This window comes from Polypterus senegalus, chromosome 3, assembly GCF_016835505.1.
Source record: "Polypterus senegalus isolate Bchr_013 chromosome 3, ASM1683550v1, whole genome shotgun sequence".
NCBI lineage: Eukaryota > Metazoa > Chordata > Cladistia > Polypteriformes > Polypteridae > Polypterus > Polypterus senegalus.
In genome coordinates, this window is record NC_053156.1 from 164,800,283 (window position 1) to 164,826,527 (window position 26,245).

General features: G+C 34.5%; 1 protein-coding gene across 2 annotated transcripts in view; it reads right to left on the reverse strand.

Moving 5' to 3' along the window:
• wdr35 (WD repeat domain 35) overlaps positions 1-26,245 on the reverse strand; it is an 89,426-nt gene that overhangs the window by 48,872 nt on the left and 14,309 nt on the right. Inside the window, exons 4-19 of one of the 2 annotated variants that reach the window (XM_039748175.1) lie at positions 25,979-26,071; positions 23,622-23,750; positions 23,145-23,278; positions 22,632-22,797; positions 21,440-21,585; positions 19,476-19,601; positions 18,445-18,630; positions 17,556-17,588; positions 13,632-13,692; positions 12,588-12,732; positions 8,527-8,596; positions 8,099-8,152; positions 6,337-6,446; positions 5,967-6,177; positions 5,780-5,860; positions 4,278-4,414 (exon numbers count right to left, since the gene is read on the reverse strand). In XM_039748175.1, the coding sequence (XP_039604109.1) occupies positions 4,278-4,414; positions 5,780-5,860; positions 5,967-6,177; positions 6,337-6,446; positions 8,099-8,152; positions 8,527-8,596; positions 12,588-12,732; positions 13,632-13,692; positions 17,556-17,588; positions 18,445-18,630; positions 19,476-19,601; positions 21,440-21,585; positions 22,632-22,797; positions 23,145-23,278; positions 23,622-23,750; positions 25,979-26,071 (1,882 nt within the window). The remainder of the gene's footprint in view (positions 1-4,277; positions 4,415-5,779; positions 5,861-5,966; positions 6,178-6,336; positions 6,447-8,098; positions 8,153-8,526; positions 8,597-12,587; positions 12,733-13,631; positions 13,693-17,555; positions 17,589-18,444; positions 18,631-19,475; positions 19,602-21,439; positions 21,586-22,631; positions 22,798-23,144; positions 23,279-23,621; positions 23,751-25,978; positions 26,072-26,245) is intronic. The other variant, XM_039748176.1, reaches the window with a different exon arrangement.

Sequence of the window (26,245 nt, forward strand, 5' to 3'; positions counted from 1 at the left end):
CAGGCAGCCAGGCAATCGTAGTGCACACATATGGAAACATTCACTCAGTCTTTAGTTATCCTAACCTGCAAATACTTTGGGAAGGAACAAGACTACACAAGAGAAAACCTTCACATACACAGGGAGAAAAGACCCCTGCAAAAATATCTGCTCTCTTGGGTGCAATAAATGGCTATGCTACCTTTATCAACAATTACTATAACTTGGCCCATGATCTATTTAAGATGTAATGCTGATCCACTTTTCTTTACAGTTTAACATTGTTAGGTTATTATAAATCAAATGCTACCTTCATCTCTTTAACAGTATCACAATGGAGGTCAGGTCTGGACTTTAAATAGTTCATACTCAAACTCTAATGGTTCTTTTGAAGTTCCTGCCATTCTGTCTTGAAATTGTGCCTCAACTAATCGTTACAGAGAAACGACCTGACATTTTCTTGGATAATCCATTGATAGAGCCAAAGAAATGCTTCACTCTGTGACAGCTAGTCATTCAGGGCATTATGCAGCAAACATTTACAGGTGAGGACATTACAACCTCCTTTGACCATAGGTATGCAAAATGTGGTGGGCCACCACTTTTTCTCCTGATTTACAGGGCACAGTGACTGAAAAGATTACTTTTTGACTCTTGCCGTATACGCAAAGAATATGAAATAACTTGAGGTAAGTACTCTGTGATTCACAAAATTAAGTTACACAAAATGTATTACAACAAGAACTACAGTACTGCGGTGGGTTGGCACCCTGCCCAGGATTGGTTCCTGCCTTGTGCCCTGTGTTGGCTGTGATTGGCTCCAGCAGACCCCCGTGACCCTGTATTCGGATTCAGCGGGTTAGACAATGGATGGATGGAAGAACTACAGTAAGTATCATATAAACATGTTGTTTAAAACTATATATAAAGGACCTCCTAGTTTTTTTCTCTTAATCTTACAACTTCTCAATAAGCATCCTGTAGTCTAATTTTAGAGAGATTTTCGTGGAACAGCTACTCATAGTCTTTTGAGCCTCTAAAGTCTCAAAAAAAATTTTCATTTGGACACCATTGCATGGACTATGGTTTATTAAAGCCTAGAGCTTCTAGTTCTTGTTAGCTACCATAACACTTGTGCTTCAGAACAAGTCATCCACCTGTGGCTAAGTATGTTTAGGCTCGGCCAGTACTTAGATGGAAGACCATCTGGGAAAAGCTTGCGCTGCTCCTGGAAGAGGTGTTGGTGAGGCCATCAGGAGCGCTAACCAAGTGGTCTATGTGTGGATCCATATGTTCCTAGTAAAAACTGATGCCGTCATTTGGATAAGACAACATAAAACCGAGGTCATCACTCTTTGGGGTCATAAAAGATCTCTTGGCATCCTTTGAAATGAGTAGGATTTATCACAATATCCTAGATAAATTGCCCACTATGGCCTTTGTGCATTCTAACCCCCTAACCATTCCTTGTCTCTAATTGGCTTTCTATCTCACCCCTACACAACCTTATAGCTAATCTGTGGTGAGCATACTGGCACAATAATTTCTGCAGTCGCATCATCCAGGTGGATGCTACAAATTGGTGTTGGTTGAAGTTGTTACCATCTATCCATGTAAAGCACTTTGAGCAGTGAGAAAAGCACTATATAAATGTAATTATTTAATTGCTATTAGATACAGCTGGTCATCGATGGCTTTTTTATAGTGGTTTGAAAAAACCTTCATTTATTTGTGTTGTGATACCTGTAGGACCTGTGTGCTGACAACTTCATGCTGATGGTAAGGAAATAAGTCACATTTACATCAGATTATATTAGATCTATACTGGTCAGACTGAACCGCATCTATACTGGTCAGCTCTGTTAACTAAATAATGTACTGTATATAGTGTATGTCAGTTACCTTTTTAATTGCACTGAGTTTACTAGGGAGTAAAAACCTTCTCCAGACTTGATGACAGGAAGTTTAATTACCTTGCACATCAAAAAAGCTGATGGAAGCCTCAGACATTAGTGTTTTTTTCATTAAGGTTCTCCTATTTAAACTTACACAACTCATGAAAAGATATGCTAATTTCACAGTGGATAACTATACAATAATGCTGAAAAATTAGAAAAGCAAATACTTTGTTTAAGAAATGAAGAAAAAGCACAAGATATATCAGACGTTCAGGTGAAGGCAACTATAATTGTTTTGATAGGTATGGTGGAAAAAGAAGATGCAATGCTAATGAACCCATGAAGGTACAGAGACAAAAAGTAAAAAAAAATACTGGCAGCTCTATGCAAAAACATACAATTTATGGAAGATTGCAAACACTTCAATTCAACAATATTAACATTTAAATATTAAATAACTGTGATAGAAAGTAGCCATCCATCCATTATCAAACCCACTATATCCTAACTACACACTCACGGGGGTCTGCTGGAGCCAATCCCAGCCAACACAGGGTGCAAGGCAGGAAACAAACCCTGGGCAGGGCGCCAGCCCACCGCAGATAGAAAGTATAGTTCAAGAAAATGTCAATATTATTTTAGCTCATTTTGATTTAAAACTTAATTTTGAATCAGGAACAACATCAGAATGAAAGCCACAATTTAAAAGTGTCATGTAGACCTTGCTGCCTATAATTATGGTGACCATGGTTAGAAGATAAGTACGTCTTGAATTAGATGAGGCATAATTATTAGTGTGGGCAGCATGGTGGCGCAGTGGTAGAGCTGCTGCCTCGCAGTTAGGAGACCCAGGTTCGCTTCCCAGGTCCTCCCTGCGTGGAGTTTGCATGTTCTCCCTGTGTCTGTGTGGGTTTCCTCCGGGTACTCCGGCTTCCTCCCACAGTCCAAAGACATGCAGGTGAGGTGGCGATTGTAAATTGTCCCTAGTGGGTGCTTGGTGTGTGTGTGTGCACCCTACAGTGGGCTGGCGCCCTGTCCGGGGTTTGTTTCCTGCCTTGCACCCTGTGTTGGCTGGGACTGGCTCCAGCAGATGCCCCCTTGACCCTGTAGTTTTGGTGATAATGGCTTGGAACTACAACACAACAATTTCATAGTCAAAAGCATACTCTGTTGGGAACAAGTATATTCTTGGATAATGTAAGAATTAATTCAGATAACAAGATGGCATGTGTACAACAATACATGAAGTGATGATTAAGTAGCTTTATCAAGAGTGCTCTGTTAAGACATTCCAAATAAGTTGCAGTGTACAAAGCATTTATGAAAAACACCAATACACATTCAACTGTACAACAGCAGACATTTCACAATAGAAGTGTAATATTATCAGACAAATTCTTATTTAAAAGGTTCTTACAAAAGCAAAAATGTTTTATACTTCTATAAAATAGGGGATTAGGATTTATTGGTCGTGTTGGAGTATACTTTAATGTTAATCATTACTCACAACTCAGACTGACCACCTTCACCTCATGTTGGAGCATTTCTCTCCTGATGAGACAGATGACTCATGAGATGAGAATTCTCTATCTTCAGATTTCATTAAAATTATTCCATGTGAAACAAAGTTACATATTATCACCTTCTCAGTCTCCACTTCTAAGGAAAATCAAGCCATTTTTGATCGGTCTAGGAGGTATTTTTGTTGAGCCTGAATTTTCAACCCACATCAACTTTAATTACATTCTTATTGTACTGTATAGATCCCTTGAACAATCCATTTTAGACACTTTAGAATTTATTGTATGATGCAGATAAGTTGTTATAACAAGAAATCTCAATGTTAATTAAAATGAGCAATTATGTACTTGGCTTAATTATTGAACAAGACAAGCACTGGGGTTAAGCACTATAGGAATAAATATGGTAACTTTGTACGGTAAGTATATCAATTGTCATGTTACTTAATTTGTTTAGTGTCTTGTAAATACCAAATGTAAAAATATCATTAATTTTTTTGCAGAGTAATTACCATTTTAATACCCATCAAATGGAAAAATCTGAACTGAAATTAATGCCTTTCCTTTATAATAATTCTAAATATTCTAACCACAACCTACTTTATTATGTTTTATCACTAATATTACATTTAGATTTTCATTTTAAAAATAAGAGTAATTTTATGTTTTTGTATGTTCGTTTATGCTGCAGAATCATATTTAAAATATAACCTTAACGTCTAGCTTTGAAACAAAGTGCAGCATGTGAAATTCCTACAAGATTGTTCTGCTGAAAGTTGCAATACAAAAGGACTATAGTATTTCAGTGCTAGCAAACATGTCCTTATCTGCTTGGATCATAAGAAACTACAATTAACCAGAAAGACTGGAATATACTTACCATAGTCTAGGATGTGGATTATCTTCAATAAACTGGGAAGCATCTTCAATACCAACTTTTTCAATAAGTGCACGGCTATCACGCAAAGAGCGAATTTCAAAATTGATGAGGTAATCTTTGTTAGGATGCTCTGGGTCCTGCCAAAGAAAAAGATTTCCTTCAGAGAAATACTATTTTACATCCATTATCTTTCACATCAAGTCTGATTCATAAACAAAAGTCTCATAAAGTGCAGCATATTAAACCACTTCCAAAAAATATGTTGGTTCCCACTGCTAAGTCATTTGATATCTAATATATCTGACAATGTCAACTTTTTTGTTATGTAAGATCTATCCATGTAATATGATTTTTTTATACTTTAAATATCTGGGTTGGAAGATGAATGATTAATCATCAAGTTCAGTATTGGGGTATATTGTACCTTTCCCAGTAGCTGTGGGCATAAAAAGGAGCAAATCTCTGAACGGAACACTAGTTCACTCACCTACATACCCATACTGACACATACAGAGCAAATTTAAAGCTGGGATGTTTGAGAATTGCCTGAGCACACTGACAACATCCAAGCAGGCCTAAGTAAAACATGTAAAACTCAGATGGTTTCTGGTTTAAGAGTTGAACAAAGGACTCTGGAGGTGTAAGACAGCAGTGCTAAGCACTAAAGTACTGTACTGCCACAATAAAGCTTTTCAAAGCACATTTTACTTAGATTGTAGACAATTCTGAACATGCTACTGTAGACACCATTGCCATGTCAAAGCATTTGGTGAACATACCGTTTACACATGTTTGTATGGGTAAATATAGGGATAGGCTCCAACTTCTTACAAAACTACAATGGATTAACAGGTGATGAACATAAAAAAGAAAAATCATCAATGTAAAGAAGGCTAAATTTCAAATTTTATTTATCAAGCTTTATTTAATGTAAGGCAGTATTAACTAACACATTAAATTAATTGAAATAAAATTAGTCTTGATGAAGTCATTGGATAAATAACTACAGTACTTAAATGCTAGATAATCACAGGAATGGGTAGTTTTTGGACAGGGTGGAGAGAAAACAGCATGCAGCTATTGAGACCATCGCTCAACTTGGCTTATGTGACTGGAGTCATTACCTCTGATGGGGTCACCAAAACAATGATAACATTTCCAAGTTCTAATCCTCAGTGTAGTCCTGTGTATTTTGTTAAATTATAGTAAAACCAGTTTCCTTGTCTGTATTTTTCTATACCTTTCGAGCACAGGTATAGAAGAGGACACAAACACATTTATAGTCACATGATTGATCACAGAATGAAGAAGTAATCAAGACTAAAGGATAAATTGCATTAGCAAACAGTATTAGAGCAATCTTTATAAGGAAGTCAAAAACATTAGGAAGAAATAAGGCTAATTTACTACTAGGATTAGAACACTTGAACAGATGGGAGTGTTTTGCCATACCCAATGATGCTGATGAATTATAACAATGCAGTATATCTAGTTAACTTTACCTTTAAAATTTCATCAAGAAGAATAGACTTAATTTCCAAATCTTCAAAACTGCAAATGTAGCCAGAAGTCAATATTGGTTCCTGAATGCAAAAAATAAACATTATTACAGTTTTGTTTATTTAAAAGGTAGGACAGAATTGAAAACAATAAAGACATTATGAAAAATGAAGATAATAAAAATTTTACCTCAGGGTCAAGGTTTCGAAAAACATACATCCTTGTTTTTTCCATCATAGCAAACAAATCAGGATTGTCATTTGCCCACTTCATATCCCAGACATCTTTACGCTCAAATTTTAGGTGTTCTCCTGCACCTTGCTGACCTGAACCCTCTGCTGACTGTACTTCAAAGTCAAAAAATGTGAGCACTCCAGTTATATCTATTATTGCCAGCCGACTATGTAGAAAATTGAAAAAAAAAAACATTAAATTGGACATTTAAAATTTTCTAGCTAAAAGTATAATTCTACCATCAGCTGAACAGCACAGCATTTGAAAAAGATCAAAATCATACATTAAAAGCACTGAATAAAATACAAGGAAAAACTTAACCAACCTGGAGTTGCAGTTTAATGACATCTGATAGGCCCTGCAATTTAAGACATATTTCTGGACTAAAGCTACATTTGGCAAACTGTATCTCTGAATAGTTCCAGATTCCCGGCCCTAAAACAATTACAAGTCAATAGATTAGGAGACAGACCTTTCAACCTTTATTTTTTTAATGTGTCTAATTGATGTATAATTCAGACATATAAAACACACGTCAGTTTACCTATTATAAAAAAAAAAAAACTCTCTGTATTTAAAACTTAATACTTGCCAATAAAAGATTCTACAATTTATTTTGTTATACTGATTATCAAAAATTACTTAAGATTCAGCATTCATAACCACCCCATCACATGTGACAGAATAATTCTGCTGTACATGATATATGGAAAAACCCTAATACTTCTGTGATATTCAAATGCAAGGTATTATTTTCTGATCCTCAAAGCCTCGGAAATCTTCCATGCCATTCTACCACTAGTTGATATAACAGAAAACCCAGTTATAGTCATAGTTACTCAAAACAAAATCACTACTAATGAATTGTGGCGGGTGGCTGGGTCCCATACCCGGCCAGGATGCCCCTTTGACACTGCATCTGAGGGAATACACATGGGTTACACCCTATGTTCCCCGGAACACTTGGTGGCAGCCCCCCTGGGGTGCATCGGGGCCACAATGGTGGAACACTGGAACTCATCCCTGTTGGGCTCCATGGCCACTGCCAGGGGGAGCTGCATGGCTTAACAAGCCCATGAGGGCTGGACTGCGGCCACACCCGGAAGTGCAGCCTGAAGTAGGGCAACGAGCACCTGGAGCACTTCCGGCGCTGCTATAAAAGGAGCCTGTAGCCACTACTCTAGGCGCCAGAGTCGGGAGGAGGAGGAGGACGAGGAGGACGACGATGACCACGAAGCTGCCTGGGAGGAGTAGTGGAGGAAGAGTGTGGTTTGAGGTGATTTACTTTGTGTGTTGTTTTGGGACTGTGTTGGGCTTGTGGGACACGAGGAAGAGGTGCCCCACGGCTGAAGAAAAATTAAAACCTTTTCATTTATTTATACACATGCCTCTGTTGTCAGTCTGTGTAGGGATGATGCCTATATAGCACCTTTGCCACAAAGGGAATAGATTCGGTACTTAACCTATGTACCTAGTTAATACCTTAAAATTTTCTCTCTAAGAAACAAATTTAAACAGCCCTGTTGTACTGCATTGACTAAAACGTCTATGCATAAATGATGTTTTAACTTTTTCACAAAAAATACAAAAAATATCAGAAAACCAAAATGACATTATCTGTAGTTAAGAACAATAAAACTCATATTGAAAAATGGGGCAGAAAAGCAAAGTTTGAATCAGAGGGATAATAAAGTGAGAAGACGTTTACTGCTCTTTTGACAAGAATGCTTCTTCCAAGATATCCTGAACTGCAGGGTGGAAAAGAGGTTTTGTTCAGAGCTAAAGTATATGGCTAAATTTGAAAACCATACCAAATTACTTTACCATTCCTGTCACAAACACAGTTTTTAGAGCAGCAGGTAAAGTCTAGAACTGTGTATTAATGTACAAACCCAGCATCCATGCCCATTTCTACTGATTCAAACAAACGTATTTTTATGATTACCCTTAACAGCAGAGTGCCCTTAAGTTATAAAACTTAACCAATAAGGACTTGTCACAAAAGAGACATGTTAAATAGTATTGTTATTATTAGTGGGCTGAAAAATGACTGACTGACTGACTACCAAATATTTTAAAATACATACCACTATTAGTGTTTTGTCTGTAGCGGTTATGCAGCAAATTGGGTCTTTGGTTGCCTGAGATAACAAAGAAAAATGTATACATGAAATGCAAAATGAAACATTACAATCATGCACAATTAGTTTAATTCTGACATTCTGCAAATATACATATTTATTTTCAAACTGAATTAATAACTATTAATGTATATCCATTTTAAAGAAATACAACACAATACATTTTCAATTTCAGGATGTTAGCTAATTTGTTTTTATTTTTATTGCAGTCTTGCTACATTCTCTTTAAACTTAAAATACACAGCACAAACAACTTGACAGTCCTATCAGATCAAGGCATCATTATGTTGTAGCATCAGGAGAGCAAACCAAATACTTTAAAATGTTATGGGAATATAATTCAATTTATAATATATTTTGAAGTCAGAACTTACTGTAAAAGCTTTTGTAAAATCAACCATCCCATCTGTAGTCCCAGATGGCGCATCATCAATATGATAGACCCTGATGAAAGGCAAAAGCTGGTTTAGCATAAACAATGCTAATACAACTGAAACAGATAGGAATGATATTTTCAGTAAAAATCTAAGTTGTTAGTTAAATAATAAAACAACCTTCTTATTGAGGAACTAAATGAACAAGTTCCAGTTACTGATATCAGTAGAATCACTAAAAAATTTGGACATGGGCGTCGGTAAGCTTTGCACCCAAGGAATCAAGTTACCCAAACTATTATATAACATTTCAGTAATTATTTACCGCTATGATGCTGATCTTTCTGATCATAAAATAGGTTATTACAATAGCAATTCATGAGAAGAATTCATAATTAATTGCAGAATTACGGTATTTGAGGGTTCCTCTAGAGTACCTCTTTCTCTTGCATGATTTGGCTCAAAAACTAATCAGCACATCGTGATCTCATAATAGGGTTAAGTTTCGAGTTTGGTATTTCTCCGTCCATTCATTTTAGCTCTAGACCATCCTCAAGAAACTGTGACACACACACACTCACAGAGTTACACAACCATCATCGAGATATTGGTGTTTTCGGTATCAGGAGACCCTAAAACATCAAGACCTGCCAAAAACCGGAGATCAAAATTTTTGACTAATCTAAAGCTTTTTGCTCCTCCACCACAGACGAGAGGTTGTGGTAGGGGAGGGTGCAAAGAAAAAAATTAAATTAATACTGTTATATTTTGTTCTTGCAAAATACACTAGTGTTGAAAAGTAAGCATACTCCACAAAAGTGTATTTTCCTCAACACACTTGCATGTATGGCATTCTGACCTTCATTTCAGCAAAATGGAAAAATAATAATTCAACAAGTAAAAATGAAAAGTATTCTTTGTAATAACTTTTTCTTTAAAAAATAGAAAAAAAAAAACAGAAATGAAACTCTACTGTGAAAAAAATAAGTACACGTCTAGCATCAATGGTTGATGTGAAACATTTTGACAGCTTCTTTAAACTACTTCTACAATTGTTTATCAGTCTATTAAATCAACTTGGGGAATTATTTTCCACTCCTCCTTAAAGAACTCCTTTAAACGTATAATATTTAAGCTGAGATTGACTTGGCCTTCATTTATTTATTTATTGGTAGCCATCTTAGGTGAATTTGCTTGGATGTTTTTGGCTCATTGTTTTGTTACAAGATCCTATTATGGTTCATCTTTTTGACAGGTCACCTTATATTGCTCTTCTATATAATGCAGAATTCATGGTTGACTCTAAAATGAGGCAAAGTACCTTTAAACATAATGCTTCCACCACAATGCTTTACAGTTCGTATGTGGTACTTTTGGACAAAGGGAATTTCTGTTTTTTGCCAAACATTATGACTAGCATTGTCACTGTTCTTTACCTAGGTATTGTCTGGCAAACTTCAGTTGTACATTTGTTACCTTTTTAGAGAGCAGAGGCTTCATCCTTCCTTCCTTCCTGGCCTCACCTACAAGTCAATTATGCACTCTGTTGTACTTTGACACAGACTGAGACAACACTTGAGTGAAAATCCATTAATTATATTCTAGAGTTGCTGGAGACCTCCTACAAACATCCTATAGCATCTTTTGATTAACATTAGGGCTGAAATTGGTTTGATGTTGTGAGATGGATTGATCCACAACAAATATCTTGGAAGCAACCATAAAACCTTCAGACAGCGCTTTTCATCTTTATATGATGTAGCTTAACACCTCAGTCATTAAGACCAATATTTCTGTTTCATAAATAAGAAAGGGCAGTCCAAAATACTCTATAACGATGTTCTAATCATTAGCAACAATTTGTATTCACCTGATTCTAACCTGTGACATATAATACAATGATAAAGGAAGGGTAAATTTCATTTTGCTTGATTTAAATTGTACAGATTAAAGCAAATTGTGTTTTTCCAATGTAAGGTTTTGTTAAGTTTGATTACATTTATCTATAAATAATACTGAAATGACAATCAAATATCATTTAGTCCAAAATGTAGAAGTAAGACAAACCTTTTAATGGGGTGTATTTACTTTTTCACACACCAGTAGTACATATCAAATGCAAGTTCATCTCAACTACTTTAATATTATAGTTATAAATAAAATAATAATTTTATACCAGTAATAGAAACAATCATTAAAACTATTCATATATTCGGGGCCAAAGGAGTGCATAAAATTAAAAGAAATAGAGAAACAGAAGCAGAGTACATCTAGCAATGAATGTCTCTAGCTTTGTAAGTAGGGTTGAAGCAAATATACTTTGCTCGCAGATGACCTTGTTTCTCAAAATCTTCCTCAAAATCTGTTGTGCAACTGATTTAGATCATTTTTTTTCAATGCATCATAACACTTTGCAAAACCATTGTGACATTACAGGGCTGTAATAGTCAATGTCATCTGAGTCTGCCTCCTGCTGATCCTAGTATTAGGCTAAAACTTTTCAGAAAATGTATGAATACATTTAAACATATAATGCACACACAGAAAGAAACTGGAAATGTGTCTATGTATTTGTGTCTTAAAGATAATGTCATTTTGTATGGACTTGTATGTTACATGTATATAACTTGTAAGTCTACCTCTTTAATAATATTACGCAGCTTGCTGTGAAGTTCATTCAGACAGGAAGGAGTGAAGAATCCAGACACACTTTTTTAGTAGCAGTGGAAGTAAATGAGCAAAATCATCAGAGAAAAAAATATATATATATATATATATATACACACACATATTTATATGTATATATATATATATATATATGGAAACGGTGAAGGTGGAAGGAGTAGTAATTGGGCATTAAAAAGTTGGTACGATGCTGGGAAAATTGCATTGCAAATGAAGGTGACTATGTAGAAAAGTGATGTAATTTGTTTTAGAAAATTCGGAATAAATAGAGTTAAAAAAAATGTGTGGAAACTTTTTGAACGCCCCTCGTATATACCTTTAAACCTCAATTTAAAAGATATGAGTACCTGTTATTGTATCAGTGGGGGCAACCTTATTGAAATCATTCATACTGTCTGTAAGAAATTTTACTATTTTGATATTTAATTCTATTAATTTTATCTCAGGTAGGCAGTGTGACACAGTGGTTGATACTGTGATCAGGTCACATTTTTGGCCACAGTAATCAGTCCAGCGTATTTGGCAGATGCTTCCCTAGCCATCAGGGACACCTGAAAGACCATTGCAGCATAAATATCCACTCAAAACTAGTTCAGTTTCTCCTTCCTAATTCACTTCAGTACATTACACTGAGTCCCCGAACATTTCCGCGATTTTGCTTAACTCGAGGTGAAGCAAATTCAGTGGGGTTCATTCAACACTATGTGTAAAACTGGCTTCTGAATGATTGTAGCTCCAAAAACCTTCCTTGGTACTTCCTCATACGTGTTGCATTGGAATTTCTCTTACTCAGTTATTGTGTACACAATGTGCAAGTAAGGGAAATTTCTTATAAAAAAAGAGCTGTCCATTTAGCTGTCCATTAAATAAACGCAAAGTGTCAAAACAGCCATTATATTAACACAATGTTTCACAATTTTATACCCATTCATTTATGCATTCCAAACCAGATTAATCTAATTCAAGGTTGAATCAGAGAAGCCTATCCTTATCAGTAACAAGAAGCAATCCTGGGCGTTCCACCATTCCACCCCAGAACATGCACACACCAACTCAATTATATGGGACCAATAGTTACAGAGAAATGTTTAAAGACTCAACGTTGACTAACATAATCTCATTTTTAGTGAAGATAATTAAGAACACACAAATTAAAAATGTTATTTAAAATGAAATAGTGTTTTTCAATTCTTTAACAATTTTGAGAAAACTGGGTTTTAAGGATAAGGTCTTAGGTAAACAGAACAGAATTACTACTTAAAAAAAATATTTATACCTATGTGTGCATATATAATTTATTTAATTACATTTTAATTGATAAGTAGAAATGGAATGTATTGTTGGTTGGAACGGCTGAAAGTGAATAAACTACTGACCTTTCTCTGCCTTCTTTTCTTGTTTTAGCAACTTGATTAATTTCAAGTGCAGTAAGTTTTTTTGCGACTCGGTACTGCCAGGTGTAAAAAGCTTCTTTGGATGCTGCAATCACATGGGTCTTAGTGATTGTAACAAACTGTGGATCTACGAGAAACACAATCAATTTCACAAAAGATTCCTTCAAAGAGGTTTGACAAATCTTGCCCATCGCACAATTTCCATTAAAAAAAAAAAACAAGGTTTTGATACTGCTAACTTATGAGTCTATTACAAAGATTTAACAAAGAATATATTTCAGTGTATAGAGTATAGTAAAATAATAGTCCAGTTGCAACTAATATATAATATTTACCATATTTAATTCAATTTTAATTACCGGTACTAAAGTACTATCCATGGAACAGTTAAAAATATGACATTTATAATATAATTAGCAGCAAAAACATTCAAAATGATATTTTATGCATTTCTACTACAAAGTAATATAAAGTAGTCTATAATAAATATGTAAGCATTTAAGCAATTTAAAATGCTTTTTTTTCACCCTGCAATATATGAAACCAGGACACTGAGTCTTTTTTCACACTGGCTCATTGAGATTTACATGTCTTGCATCAAAGAAAATGGCATGGCACACTGAAAAGGAATTTTGCAAGAACTCTATGAAACAGAATGATGTTCTGTCTTTGGTAATATTTGCTCAAATTTTATGAAAGGTGCAGTTGTTAAAAGAGTAGTCAATGAGACAAGCAGAAATACAGACTACAAGCGTTCCTAAATGTAACTATTTGCCTTTTTATGATGGCAAAAGTATTTAATATTGAATGATGGTTTTCCTTCAATTACGCATCTTATACTGCAACTACTAGGTCTCCAGGATAGTACAGTGCAAACTTAAAAGCTCAATTTATCAAGCCTTTCTAGTACTACATAAGCAATACCATTGCATCCTGCAATAGTTTATTTAGCTAATATCCTACAGTATTCAATTACATAAAATGCTGTTGGATCATCTGGAAAAAGTAGGTAGTTAAGGTGTTTACCAATATCAACATATTTTGAGTCCAGGGGAGTCCCAATAGAATTGCAAAGAACAAGTACATACTGTAAACAAAACAAAAAACAGTAAAAAGTAATGAATATTCCAATTATTTTTTATTGGTGTAATTCATACATTATTAGATAAATGCTTGATTAAATAAAAAACAAAAGTAGCAATTTTATTACTGTAGAGGACATTAATTTAGACTGACAGTTGTAGGATATTAAACTCTGCTAGTAAATTATAAAATGTCATAAATGTTGAAATTGAAAGATAGGCTATTAAAGTCTATATTAAGTAGCTTCATTATTCATTTGCTTGAATTATGTATTTAGTCATAATTTTTAATAGTTGTTTCCTGAAATAACTAGTAAATGAATCCAACCAATTGCAAATTATATAACCACTTATATCTATAAATATATATATATATATATATATATATATATATATATATATATATATATATATATAGTGCTGAGTCATAAATTAAATAGTGTGGAACAATGGAATAGTGGTTTGCACTGCTGCTGACACATCCAGAAGACTTGGTTCAAATCTAGGCCCAGCAAAGTCTAGGGGAAGTTGGCATTGCATTTGTATGTTTTTTTTTCTGGATAATCAGTTTCCTCCCACATTTGAAAGATACATATAACAGGCTGACTGGTGAGTCTATATTCGGTATGAGTGAGTAAAGAGTAAGTGCAAGGTCGTGCCTATGATTGACTTCTGTTCCATTCAGAGTGTATCCCTGACTAGGCTCACCCACCTTTTAAGGCGACCGACTTTTAAGTTGACCACTTCTTAAGGCAATTCAATATGTAGATCAATTTGATATTTTATACAAACTCATTAATTTGGTTATATTGCATGTGAGCGGTATTACTTTACTCATAGTATTAGCCCTTTTGAACCCCCCTGATATTTACTACGCAGTGAGGCATTTGTACTCCATCAACATTAATTATTTCCAGAGACATAATTTTGTCTGTTTTTCCAGCGCATCGCACACAAAAGCAAGGGAATGATGGGAGCACCAGAACTCTGCTCACATCATGTCGCTTCGTACCGCAAGCTGCAAGTAGTAAGTCTGTGATAAGCAGAATACCGCTACGCTTTCCACTCATGGGACGGAAGGACAATCCCGACCGCTTTTATATAGTAAGTAAGAAGATGAAGATATTGCTCAGTCTGGAGTAGAAAATCATCTTTCACCTGGAAAAACGAAACTACAAATCCCATCGTGCATTGCAAAATGGACGGGGCGTGTGTGAAACTCCACGCCTGCGTAGCACTCACGGGACGGAAGGACAATCCCGACCGCTTTTATATAGAAGGATTCCAGAATAGCTTATGCTTTGTTACAAAAACTGAATCAAACAGGTTCATTATCTGGTTGGAACAACGGAAATATCTGACGTAGGTTGTTTACAGAATGTAAAAGAATGTGTACATTGCAGTATGCTTTTATGTCTTAAAATTAAGCAATTTTGTTAAAATTTAATGAAAATGGAAATGAAGCATTTAGGAAAGAACATATAGCAAATGTTGCAACACAAAATTTAAATGTTAACTAAAAAGTAAGAATTAATTCAGACACAAAAATAGCTTGTGTCTGGCTACTGTTTCTTTGGGTCCTTTGGGATATTCAAGGAGTTATGATTCAAGATTTTGGTTTAAACTGTTAATATTTTAATGCTGTACTAAATTTCAAATATAAATTCTTCTCATCATAATGCAAATATATAATTATGAAATTCATTATGAAATTAATAACTTGAAAATTAAATATATAGTATACTATTTTGTAGATGACAGTGAAATTTTCATTTTGGTATTTCAAGAAACTAGAATTTGATTAACTTGTAACCTACGTTTAAAAGGTTTTTATTTACCAACACATTATATCCAAAATCTCAGACTTAATTGATTAGTGTTATAACCTGCAAAGGTTTTTAAGTTGCTGTGAAAAATATATTTGTTTTTCCTTGTCTTTTGTTTATGCCTTCTGAAATAAAATAGGTACCTTAAACAATTGCAATGAAAATACAAACAATGGATTCAGAAAGTATTCAGACCCCTTCTCTTTCTGCACACTTTACTATGTTTTAGAATTAATTTTAAATGGATATATTTGCTATTGTTTTGCCCGTCAATACTCAATAACCATAATGACAAAGTGAAAATATGTTTTCTTAAAGGTTTGCTAAAGTATTAAGAATCAAAACCTGAAAGCTCTCATTTATATAAGTATTCGGACCCTTTGTTGTGTCACTCCAAATTGTGGTCAGGTGCATCCTGTGTGCTTTATTCTGTGGAAAACTGAATTTTCTGGACATAGTTCAGAAAAGGCACACAGCAGGTCAGGACAAAAACGACCCATAAAGTCCAAGGAAATCTCTGTATACCTCCATGATAAAACTGGGGTGAGACATAGAACCAGACAGGAATATAAAACCAATTTTGAAACTTTGAATGTGCCTAGGAGCACATTGGCATCAATGATTATGTAAAGGAAAACGTTTGGAATCACCAAGACTCTTCCTAGAGTTGGCTGTACAACCAAGTTAAGTAACCAGGCAAGAAGGGCACTGGTCAAGGAGATGACCAAGAATCCAATGGCCACTCTCAGGGAGCTTCAAGGTTTCTCTTTTGAGAGGGCAAAACCCTTTTGGAAGGGGGATCATCACAGCAGCACTTCATTAATCATGTGTTTATCGTAGAGAGGCTATTCGAAAGCCACTCTTGAGTAAAAGGCATATGACAGCATTTGAAGGACTCTTACAGCATGAGAAAAGAGTGAGAAAAGTTGGAATTTTTGGGAAGAATTCCAAGCACTATGTCTAGTGATGTCCAGGCAGTGCTTACCTACTATCTGACAAAGCCCAGACACACCTCACCTTCTTCCTAATCCCTATTGTCAAGCATGGTGGTAGTAGCATCATGCTATGGGGTGCTTTGCCAGTGTAGGGACAGGGAGAATCGTCAAAATTGAGGAAATGATGAATGTATGTATGAAATGCAATGAGGTCCTTAAAGAAACCCTGCTCCAGAGTGCATGACAATCCAAAGTATACAGCCCAGACAACAAAGAAGTAGCTTTGTGACAAGTCTATGACTGTCCGTGAGTGGCCCGGTCAAATCCCAGACTTAAACCCCAAATTACACATGTAGAGTGACCTGAAGACGGAGAAAGTGACCAGAGAGAGAGAATTTAACAGAGTGTGTGATCATCTGCCAGGAAGAAAAGGATAAACTGCTTAAATCCTGGTGTGGAAAATTTGTAGAGACTTAACTAAGAATTGCTGAAGCTGTCATTGCTGCCAAGGGGGCTTCTGCAAAATACTGAATTAAGGTTTGAATGCTTATATGGATTAGAGATTTCAGTTTTTGAATTTTAATATATTTGTAAATCTTTCTGAAAATATTTTTTAATTTTGTAATTATGGATTATTGAGTGTAGATTGATGGGCAAAAGTGGCAAATTTATCCATATAAAATTTAATCTAAAATACAATAAAGTGTACAGAAAGTGAAGGGGGTCTGAATCCACGGTATATACGGTATCTTAAGACTGTAAATCAATCACTTTTCAGACCAAAAACACAAACAACAACACAAGATAATCTCACTAAAGTCATTCTTCAGATTTTACATAAAGTATCTCATGTATTATGAGAAGAAAGACAACAATGATGCCCAATTAATATTACTCATTAACAAAAAAGCAGCTCAAAAAGTTTTCATTACATTTCAATAAAAGTCAATATAAAGTGAGGCGAAGACTTTAACAGCTATACAAGAAATCCTCCCAGAACACCATGCACAGAGATCATTTCACAACAAGTATTTGTCTCAACACAAAAAATACAATGAAACACTAGACGCTAAGAACAGCAAAACTATTTACTTAAATATACATTACCGTTCCACCCACAGACTCCACCTCAGTATCTTCCTTGGAGAGCAATATATAAATAAGTACATATGTTAACCATTACAGTCTTTACATTAGAAGTACATACAAATAGTCAGTGTATTTTCACATAAAATTAATACTGCTTGCTTTTTATACAACAAAATAAACTCATTCTTTATGAAAGCAAGATATACATTCAATTTACTGTGTATTGCATTTTATTAGACTTCATGGCATTGTAATATACATTACCATTAACTAAAATGAACTACTAGGACAGTATAAGTCTTTTGAGAAAAATGTACAGCAATACTGTATTTTGCTCCACCTAATACTTTATTCACTCAGTTATGTGTGTAAACAGAAGAGTAGTCTGCAAAGCAAATCTAAATTTATATTTAATGTTTTGGGGTGGGGCGGCACGCTGGCGCAGTGGTAGTGCTGCTGCCTCGCAGTTAAGAGACTTGGGTTAACTTCCCAGGTCCACCCTGTGTGGAGTTTGCATGTTCTCCCCGTGTCTGCATGGGTTGGATAATGTATGAATGGATGTTTTGGGGTTTTTTGGCCTAATCTCCAGGCTAGGGATTTAATATTGTATGTATATATATATATCTATATATATATATATATATATATATATATATATATATATATATACACTGTATATACACATATACTGTACATATACACACATATATACATACATATATATATACACATACATATTTATATATATATATAATATGATGAATGCAGGTCAACAAATGTAAACATTCAAATAAAGTATAATTAAACCCTTGTTTAAAATTTCAAAAGTGTAACTCAATGTGTAGAAAATGAAAAGGAAATATTGTATTGACCACTTTAATAATAAAGATAATGCATAAAAACCTACCTGTGGATGAGAATCATCAGCTTTAGTTGCCAGTATACAGAAGTCTCCATTTGTTGTTATGGACATAAGGCTGTTAACATATTTCACATATTTTTCATTGTTTTTGGTATCCCAAAACACTACACAGTACTCTGTGCGGTCAGGTCTAGTATATGCATACACAACTGTGTTTGAACAGTAACCCCACTACAAAGAAAAAAATAAACCAATATAAATTATAACAACAGTATAACAATAACAAACTTTAAGAAGTCTTAAAAAAACACACATACACTTAAAAGACCAGTTTGTACACACCAATTAACCTGTCAAACAACAATAAATTTGCTCAACAGTAATATATGACAAAATTGACAACTTTATAGACAAGGTCCTTAACTTTAATTCATGCTTAACATTTCAGTTCATTTACTGACAAAGAATTCAATGTCTCATCTGTACTGCTTCTTCTACTATCATGAAAAGTTATACTAGGACAAAGCAATACAGAATTATGATAATTGCAATAATAATTAAATAATAAACATAAGATACCAAATGTTAGCAACTGTTGACAAGCAGAGGTTTTCCATATTTGAATTTTATATATATATATTTATATATAACAATAAGCAGAAAAGCACAAAGTATAGAATTTTGCATAGAGAACTGGGCCCTTTAGTTAAGGTCCCTTACCCAAGGAAATTCATAAAGAAGATCTGACATTACACCAAAAAACATCTGCACTACAGGAACATTACTGGTTTAACAGAATCTAAATTATTTAAAAAAATATCCTCATTAATTAAGGAGGCACAAGAATGATCTGAAAAAAATCACATATTAACAATCCATGAAACCTACAGTATGCTCATAGATAAATAGATAGATAGACACTTTATTAGCAGACAAAAATACAATACGTTCAAAGCACAAACAGCAAACTAATCCATCAGTACATTAAAAAGCGAATGAAAACTGTACAGTTCATTGCAGATCCTGTGATTCTAACATGGTTGATTATAACTGAGAGATTGTCATTTTGTACCAACCTTATAATCAGGTCTGATATTAGCAAAATATATGAAAGAATCTACAGCAAGGCCAATTCTTAACCCTCCTCCTTCCCAAGATACTGCAGCCATCTGTTTACCAGGAACCTTCAAAGTTCGCAAATGCTAAAAAATATACAGAGACATAAAACTGTCTATATAATTACAATTTTACTTTAGAAAATAAAAAATATAAAGTGATTAAGTAAACATCAAAATGAAAGCTTTAACATAAAGACACATTGCAGAATAATACACTGAGTGCGCTGAATAGTTAGCATTTTTAGGTCTAAACAAAGTTAGAAATTAACTAGAAATTCAAGTGCACGGGTTGTGTTAGATAGGTTTTCAATGATAAAAAGTTCAAACCACTTTCATAATAATCAAATAAAATCTATGGGAAAAGAATTTATTCAAAACATATGTGACTTTAACAAATTCATTACTTGACTCTTTCGAATTACATAACCAAAATTTTCAAGCTATGGCTATATCTAACCCACAAATCAGTTCACTCTGTCCCACTGTGGATTCACATAGGTGTTTCACTCAGCTGCTTATCCAAGATCCCACCTATTCAGAAAGGCAGATGATAGCAGCTGAGTGTTTTCAGAAATCCTCATTTTATTAAGTGGTATGAAGCTATGCCTTATACGAATATATTGTTATCATAAAGTCACAACTATAGTACCTACACTAATATTGAGGTTAGAAACTATGATCAGATACCACCTTCATAACCGCAATTTGTTTGGTAGGGTTGCCAGGAAAAAGCCTCTGCAACCAATAAACTCAAGTGAATATAGGTTGTCCAACATTGTTGGAGTTTTCAACAGGTTTACATTTATTTATTTAGCCGACACCTATATCCAAGGCAACTTGAAATATTAGAGATACAAAGAGTTACATTTCTTTCATTTCTCCAGTTTGAGCACAGGCAGGTAAAGTGATTTGCATGTAGTCACACAGTGTCAGTAGCAGGATTAGAACCCACATCCTTAGAGTTTGAAGCTCAATGCCTTAACCACTGCACTATCCTGCCTGTCTATTCTATTGTCAGATGAGACAAAAATAGAGATTTTAAGCAATAAACACCACAGAGTATTCTAGAACAGAGAAAATCATTCATATGCAGAAAAGTGTATTATGCCCACTATGAAGCATAGTGGTGGATCTTTGATGTTTTGGGGCTGTTTATACTCCAGAGGCCCTGGACAACTTGTTAGGATACATGGTATAATGGTCTCTGTCAAGCATCAGCAGATTTTAGATCAAAACCTGACTGTCTCTGCCAGAAAGCTTACATTGAGATTTGCTTAAGATCTTCAGCAAGACAATAATCCAAAGCACACCTCAAAATCAACCCAAAAATGGTTCAATGACAATAGAATCAAGATTTTCCTATGATCATTCCAGGGCCTTGACCTAAACCCCATTGAAAACCTGTATGGCGGAATGGTTTCAGATCTCTCATTTTTTAAAGGGTTGTACTTTCTCTCAAATTACATAGTTCAATATGTTAAAGTCAACACAAAAGTTTAAAAGGTACACCTGGATACACTATATTTACTGTAAATCGTGACTGAGTCTTTCTTTAAAAGTATGGGGAATTACTAAAGAAATAGATTAAACAAATAAGGGTATATAAACATTACTAAAGATTCCACATCATTTGGACTCTTACTTGCTGTATGAAGTTTATATGTTCTGTTCATACCTGAATGAGTTCAGTCTTACAGTTTATAGATATGCTTGGAGGTTTATTGGCATCCTTAAATCATGTCATTGTGGGTCAGTGCCTGCAGATGTTTACTTTTGCTCTGCAGTTAACTTGCATTCCAGTCAAATTCCCAGGCTTGTCTGACTTTGTGCGAACCCAACAGTTATGACAGTGACTAGATGGGGGTTAATTAAGAACACCTATAAAACTCTTCCATAAACCAGAATAAAATTATTTCTCATACCTCACCCAAAGGTGTATAAAACTGCACAACATTGACATCTTTGTCTTGAGATGCTACTTTCTGAGAACCTGCCACAGCCAGTACACTTCCACAGTGATTCCACTGAATGCTTACAACATTCATTCCAGTGTCAATCAGTACAGGATCTGTTTTTCAAGAAAGTAATTGAAAATTATAACCATAAACAAAATAATTAACAAAAAAACACTTTTAAACGATATTTAATTCAATTCAAAGCAGTTTGCACATAACATGCACTTTTTTAGCTGTGAGCCAATTATTTTTAAATTATAAACTATAAACTGTGTTTGACTAAACACCTAACTAAAAACATCGAAACATTTCATTACTTATTTTAACCATCTATGAATTACATACACTGAACCTTTTCACCAGAAGATAAAGTAATGCATTCTTCAAAGACAATTCTTCAGCTTGACCATGTTAGCTTACAAAAAATAACTACACTACCTGCTACAACAATTAGTTGATCACATTTTTTGTTGTTTTTATTTGCTAATTGTAAGAAGTGCCTTTGTATAAATCTGAGACTCTTAAAAAGATACGTGATTAAGAAAATTGATGGACAGATGAATGGTATGTATCAATTGTATTTTTACTACATACAAAAAAAAAACATAATGGAATTTACAAATGAAAGCATGCAAGAAAACTCAAATCTTAGTGTGGGAACTCAGTCTCTGAAATACAATTGTTTTAATGCAATTAACACTGTTGAAAATAGTGGGGTACTAAATGAATATGATACTATAAGTTGAAAAACTATGTTGAATGGTATTAAACAACACACTTAATTTTTTTAGTACAAATTATTTTGGTGCCAATATGTAGTAAATTTGGGGGTAGAGAAACATGACCAAGATTGAATCTTCTGGTATATCACATTTAGTTGTGTAAACCCTAATTTGAAAAGGCACATCTAGCTGAATTTCAAATGCATCTAATTCATTAAGCACTAATAAAGACAACACCAGTATTTTAAAGTGTGTGTGTGTGTATGAGAGAGAGAGAGAGAGAGAGAGAGAGAGAGAGAGAGGTACATAAAGACCAAGAAACCGAGTTAAGATGTTCAATGTACACCAAACCAAGAACTGCAAACAACAGAATTCTTTACTATTCAAACTTTCTTTATAGATTTTGTGTTGTTTTTATTAATATTTTGTTTACCCACTTTCATCATTCTCATGACGCATTATTTGACACCTTCCATTGTCAAAGCAGATAGCCAGGCAGGGGCAGTCAGGTTCAACATAACCTTCAGTTCCAGGGTACCAATGTATTCCTGCAATACTAACTGCACCTGTCACATTTACCAAGCAGTTCAGAACCATCTTCACCTGTGAAGGAAAAACAATTATTGCAAAGAAATGTACATAACAAAATGTTTGAATTGTTCCAGTCTCAGTGTTTATTTATTTGTTCAGATACCAAAGTCTCAGACAAAAACTTACATTTATGTTCAGATAAGTGGTAATATAAAAATATTCATTAAATCCAGTATAGGAATATTCATTAAATCCAGTAACACATATTCATTTGCTCAATTAAACTAAAATAAAATGCTTCTATTAAAAGTATTGTATACTGTATTTTTATAATGAATTTTAAATCCAAGCAAAAAGTTCTCATTTTTATAAATATTACAAAATTGTCCATTATTAAGCATCATAAAATTCTTACTTACAATGAAGTTGCCTTGATTATCATATATATGGATCTCGCCATTAGCCATACCAAAAAGTAAAATTTTGCTGTCAGATGACCATGCAACATGACATAACTGAAGCCCTTTCAGTTCTTTTCCCCAGATGCGATTACCTATTAAAAATTTTCGAAATATAGTGTTTAGAATGATTTACAATTAAATATAAATTTTTAGATAATAATTATTTCACAAGCCAACACAACAAAATTATACCTCAACATTATGAAAGGATTATTTAAGATATGTTTCAAGAGATAGGCTATTTTTTCATAGACTAAACAATGTTATTTTTATTAAGTATTCATAAACCAATATAAGAAAACATAATTAAGACAAAAAAATAGTATATTAATTTATTTATGGAATATGCAACATTGGAATGATTTACCAAACTATGGGCAAGAAAAAACAAATGTAAACCCTGAAAATTCAACAGTTTACAATAGTAACATGTACCATCTACTGATCCAACAATAACAGCTCCATCTTCATAAACAATGCAAATCTTCTGTCCATCTGCATTCCAACTCATACTCCGAACAACCGATTTGTTTCTGTTGTTTATCATCTCCTCATACCAGGAACCTTAAATTATAATAAACCAAAATGCTGAATATGTTGTTATGAGAAGCACAACATACAAATTTAGTTTAGTTTAGATTTTGATTAACACGATATATGAGGGGGGTCAAGCTAAAGTTAGAAAATGGGATTTATTAGAAAATGGAATGAACCTTATCAGTTTTGTTAATGTCATTTCTCGATGTAGTCTCCACCCTTCTTAAGGCACTTGAGCCACCTGCCCGGAAGTCCCTGGATTCCGGCAGAATAAAAGGTTTTGTCTTGTCTTCGCAACCACTTGTGCACCTGAGTTACTGTCGAACACTACATGCCGAGAGGTACTATAGTCATTAGTGCAAGTTACTGTGACTTGCTGGAGACCAATGTGAAGTCTGCTATTCGATCCAAGCAGCGGGGACTGCTGTCTCAAGGAGTCCTTTTGCTGCAAGACAATGACCACCCACCCACACACTGCTAAGAACACCAAGGTTTGTCTGGAGATACTGAAGTTAGAACTATTGCCACATCCTCCTTATTCGACAGATTTGGCATTGTGTGATTTCCACCTTTTTGGACCGCTAAAAAATATCTGGGTGGTCGTCGTTTCAAGACAGATGACGATGTGAAGAAAGCAGTGCATGAGTGGTTGCGAGGACAAGACAAAACCTTCTAGATAGCCACAGCCTATTTAATGTAAAGCAGGAAAATATCCAGAATGGGTCTCTCATGGAGCACCACTACACCCTCATACTTGACCAATTAGCCTGACTTACATGCTTTTTTGACTGTGGGAAAAACTGTGGGAGTACCTCAAAAAACACCATGGGGTCATGGAGAAAATGCAGAAATTTTTACCCAGACATACATGGACAAGTAGTTGAACCTAACTCACTGAAATTATTTACAAATGGTGATGACTACTGTTACATAATATATAGCGAAAATAAACGAAAGCTGCAAATTACTGTTCAGTACTCAAAAACAGATAATGGTCAAAAGGACAGGGACAGTAAATGGACCCTACTCTTATCGAGAAGATCTCTCAATCTATTTTTCCAAAGCAGCTTTATGGCAACTTGGCCTTTGTCAGGAAAGCGGAGTACAGCATGGAAAATGGACATAGACTGAACTCCATACAGGCAGGGACTATGCCAGTACTAACTCTTATACAGCTCTATTCAATAAGGGCACACACAAAAAAGGCGAGATTCAAAAGGGCGACCTCAATTGAGTGTGGCGAAGAAAACGCGTTCGTAGATAATTACTCATATTCGAAGGCAACACATTCAGAAAGGAGAAAACTATCAACGGGAAACACATCTGGAAATGCACTGAATATAGGATTGGAAAATGATCGTCTCACTGTCATACCAAAAACTGATTATTCGTCAAGAGACAATCTACGCACAACCATCATTGCCTTTATCTAATACATTTTCTTCACAAATTTGTTCCAGAAATAGTTCGTTAGAAGTTCATGCATTAATTAATTGGATGTTTTAATATTCTTGCTCTCGCCTTTTTATACATTCAATCATTGCCTTTATCTAATAAATTTTCTGTAATAATTTTGTTGTGTTGGCCTTTATTCACTGCGTCCAATTGAGGTCGCCCCTTTTGAATCTCGCCTTTATTTACGCGCGCCTTTATTCACTGCGCCCAATTGAGGTCGCCCTTTTGAAGCTCCCCTTTATTAACGCGCCCTTATTGAAGGATACCCTCTTGGCTAGCTGTCCTTCCCTATGTAGTGATTTACAACTAAAGGTGTACAAAATTAATGTAAAAAAGACCACTAATTTAATAAGCTTTGCAATATTAATAAAAACTGAACAGTCTAAATTTAAGATTGAAAAATAACATAAAGCAAAACAAATTAAAAGTTTCTTTGCACATTTAATTTTCTTCAATAAATATGAACATGATGCAAAGACCGTTTTATTTATTTCATGACATTATGGATTTTAAGACCCTTGAAAATATGTGTAAGACTTAACAGTCCAGATGTATGTCTTTCAAAAACAGGACCAAAACAAATTCCAGAAAGTAATCCCTTGCACACTGTAAACTATACAAGTTTTACTGAACCACATGTATGCTACGCATAACTTCTCATAGCACGCATGTGTAGAATTTTTCTCGGCTCAGTGGCAAAAATGTTATCAATACATACATATTGTTTACACTAGTTTATTTCCTCAAGGAGTGGTGTGTCTTTTAAACCACAGCCAAAATCAACATTAAAACTGTGTTACCTTTGTAAAGCATCCACACAATAATCAGCCCATTTTGGTCACTAGTTGTCAGTTTCTGGTACTGCTCATTCCATGTCACCACCTGCACAGCACCTGAGAAAACAGGCAGAAGACAAGGTTTAAATCAACATAGCAAGAAATGTGTATTTGGGGAAGAAAACCCCTGTATTAATAGCTTAAGAATAAATATACATAGTAATAAATACTCAGCAAAAACAGAATAATAGTGATGTTTAATTTTAAAATGCAAACGTAAAAACTGAAATT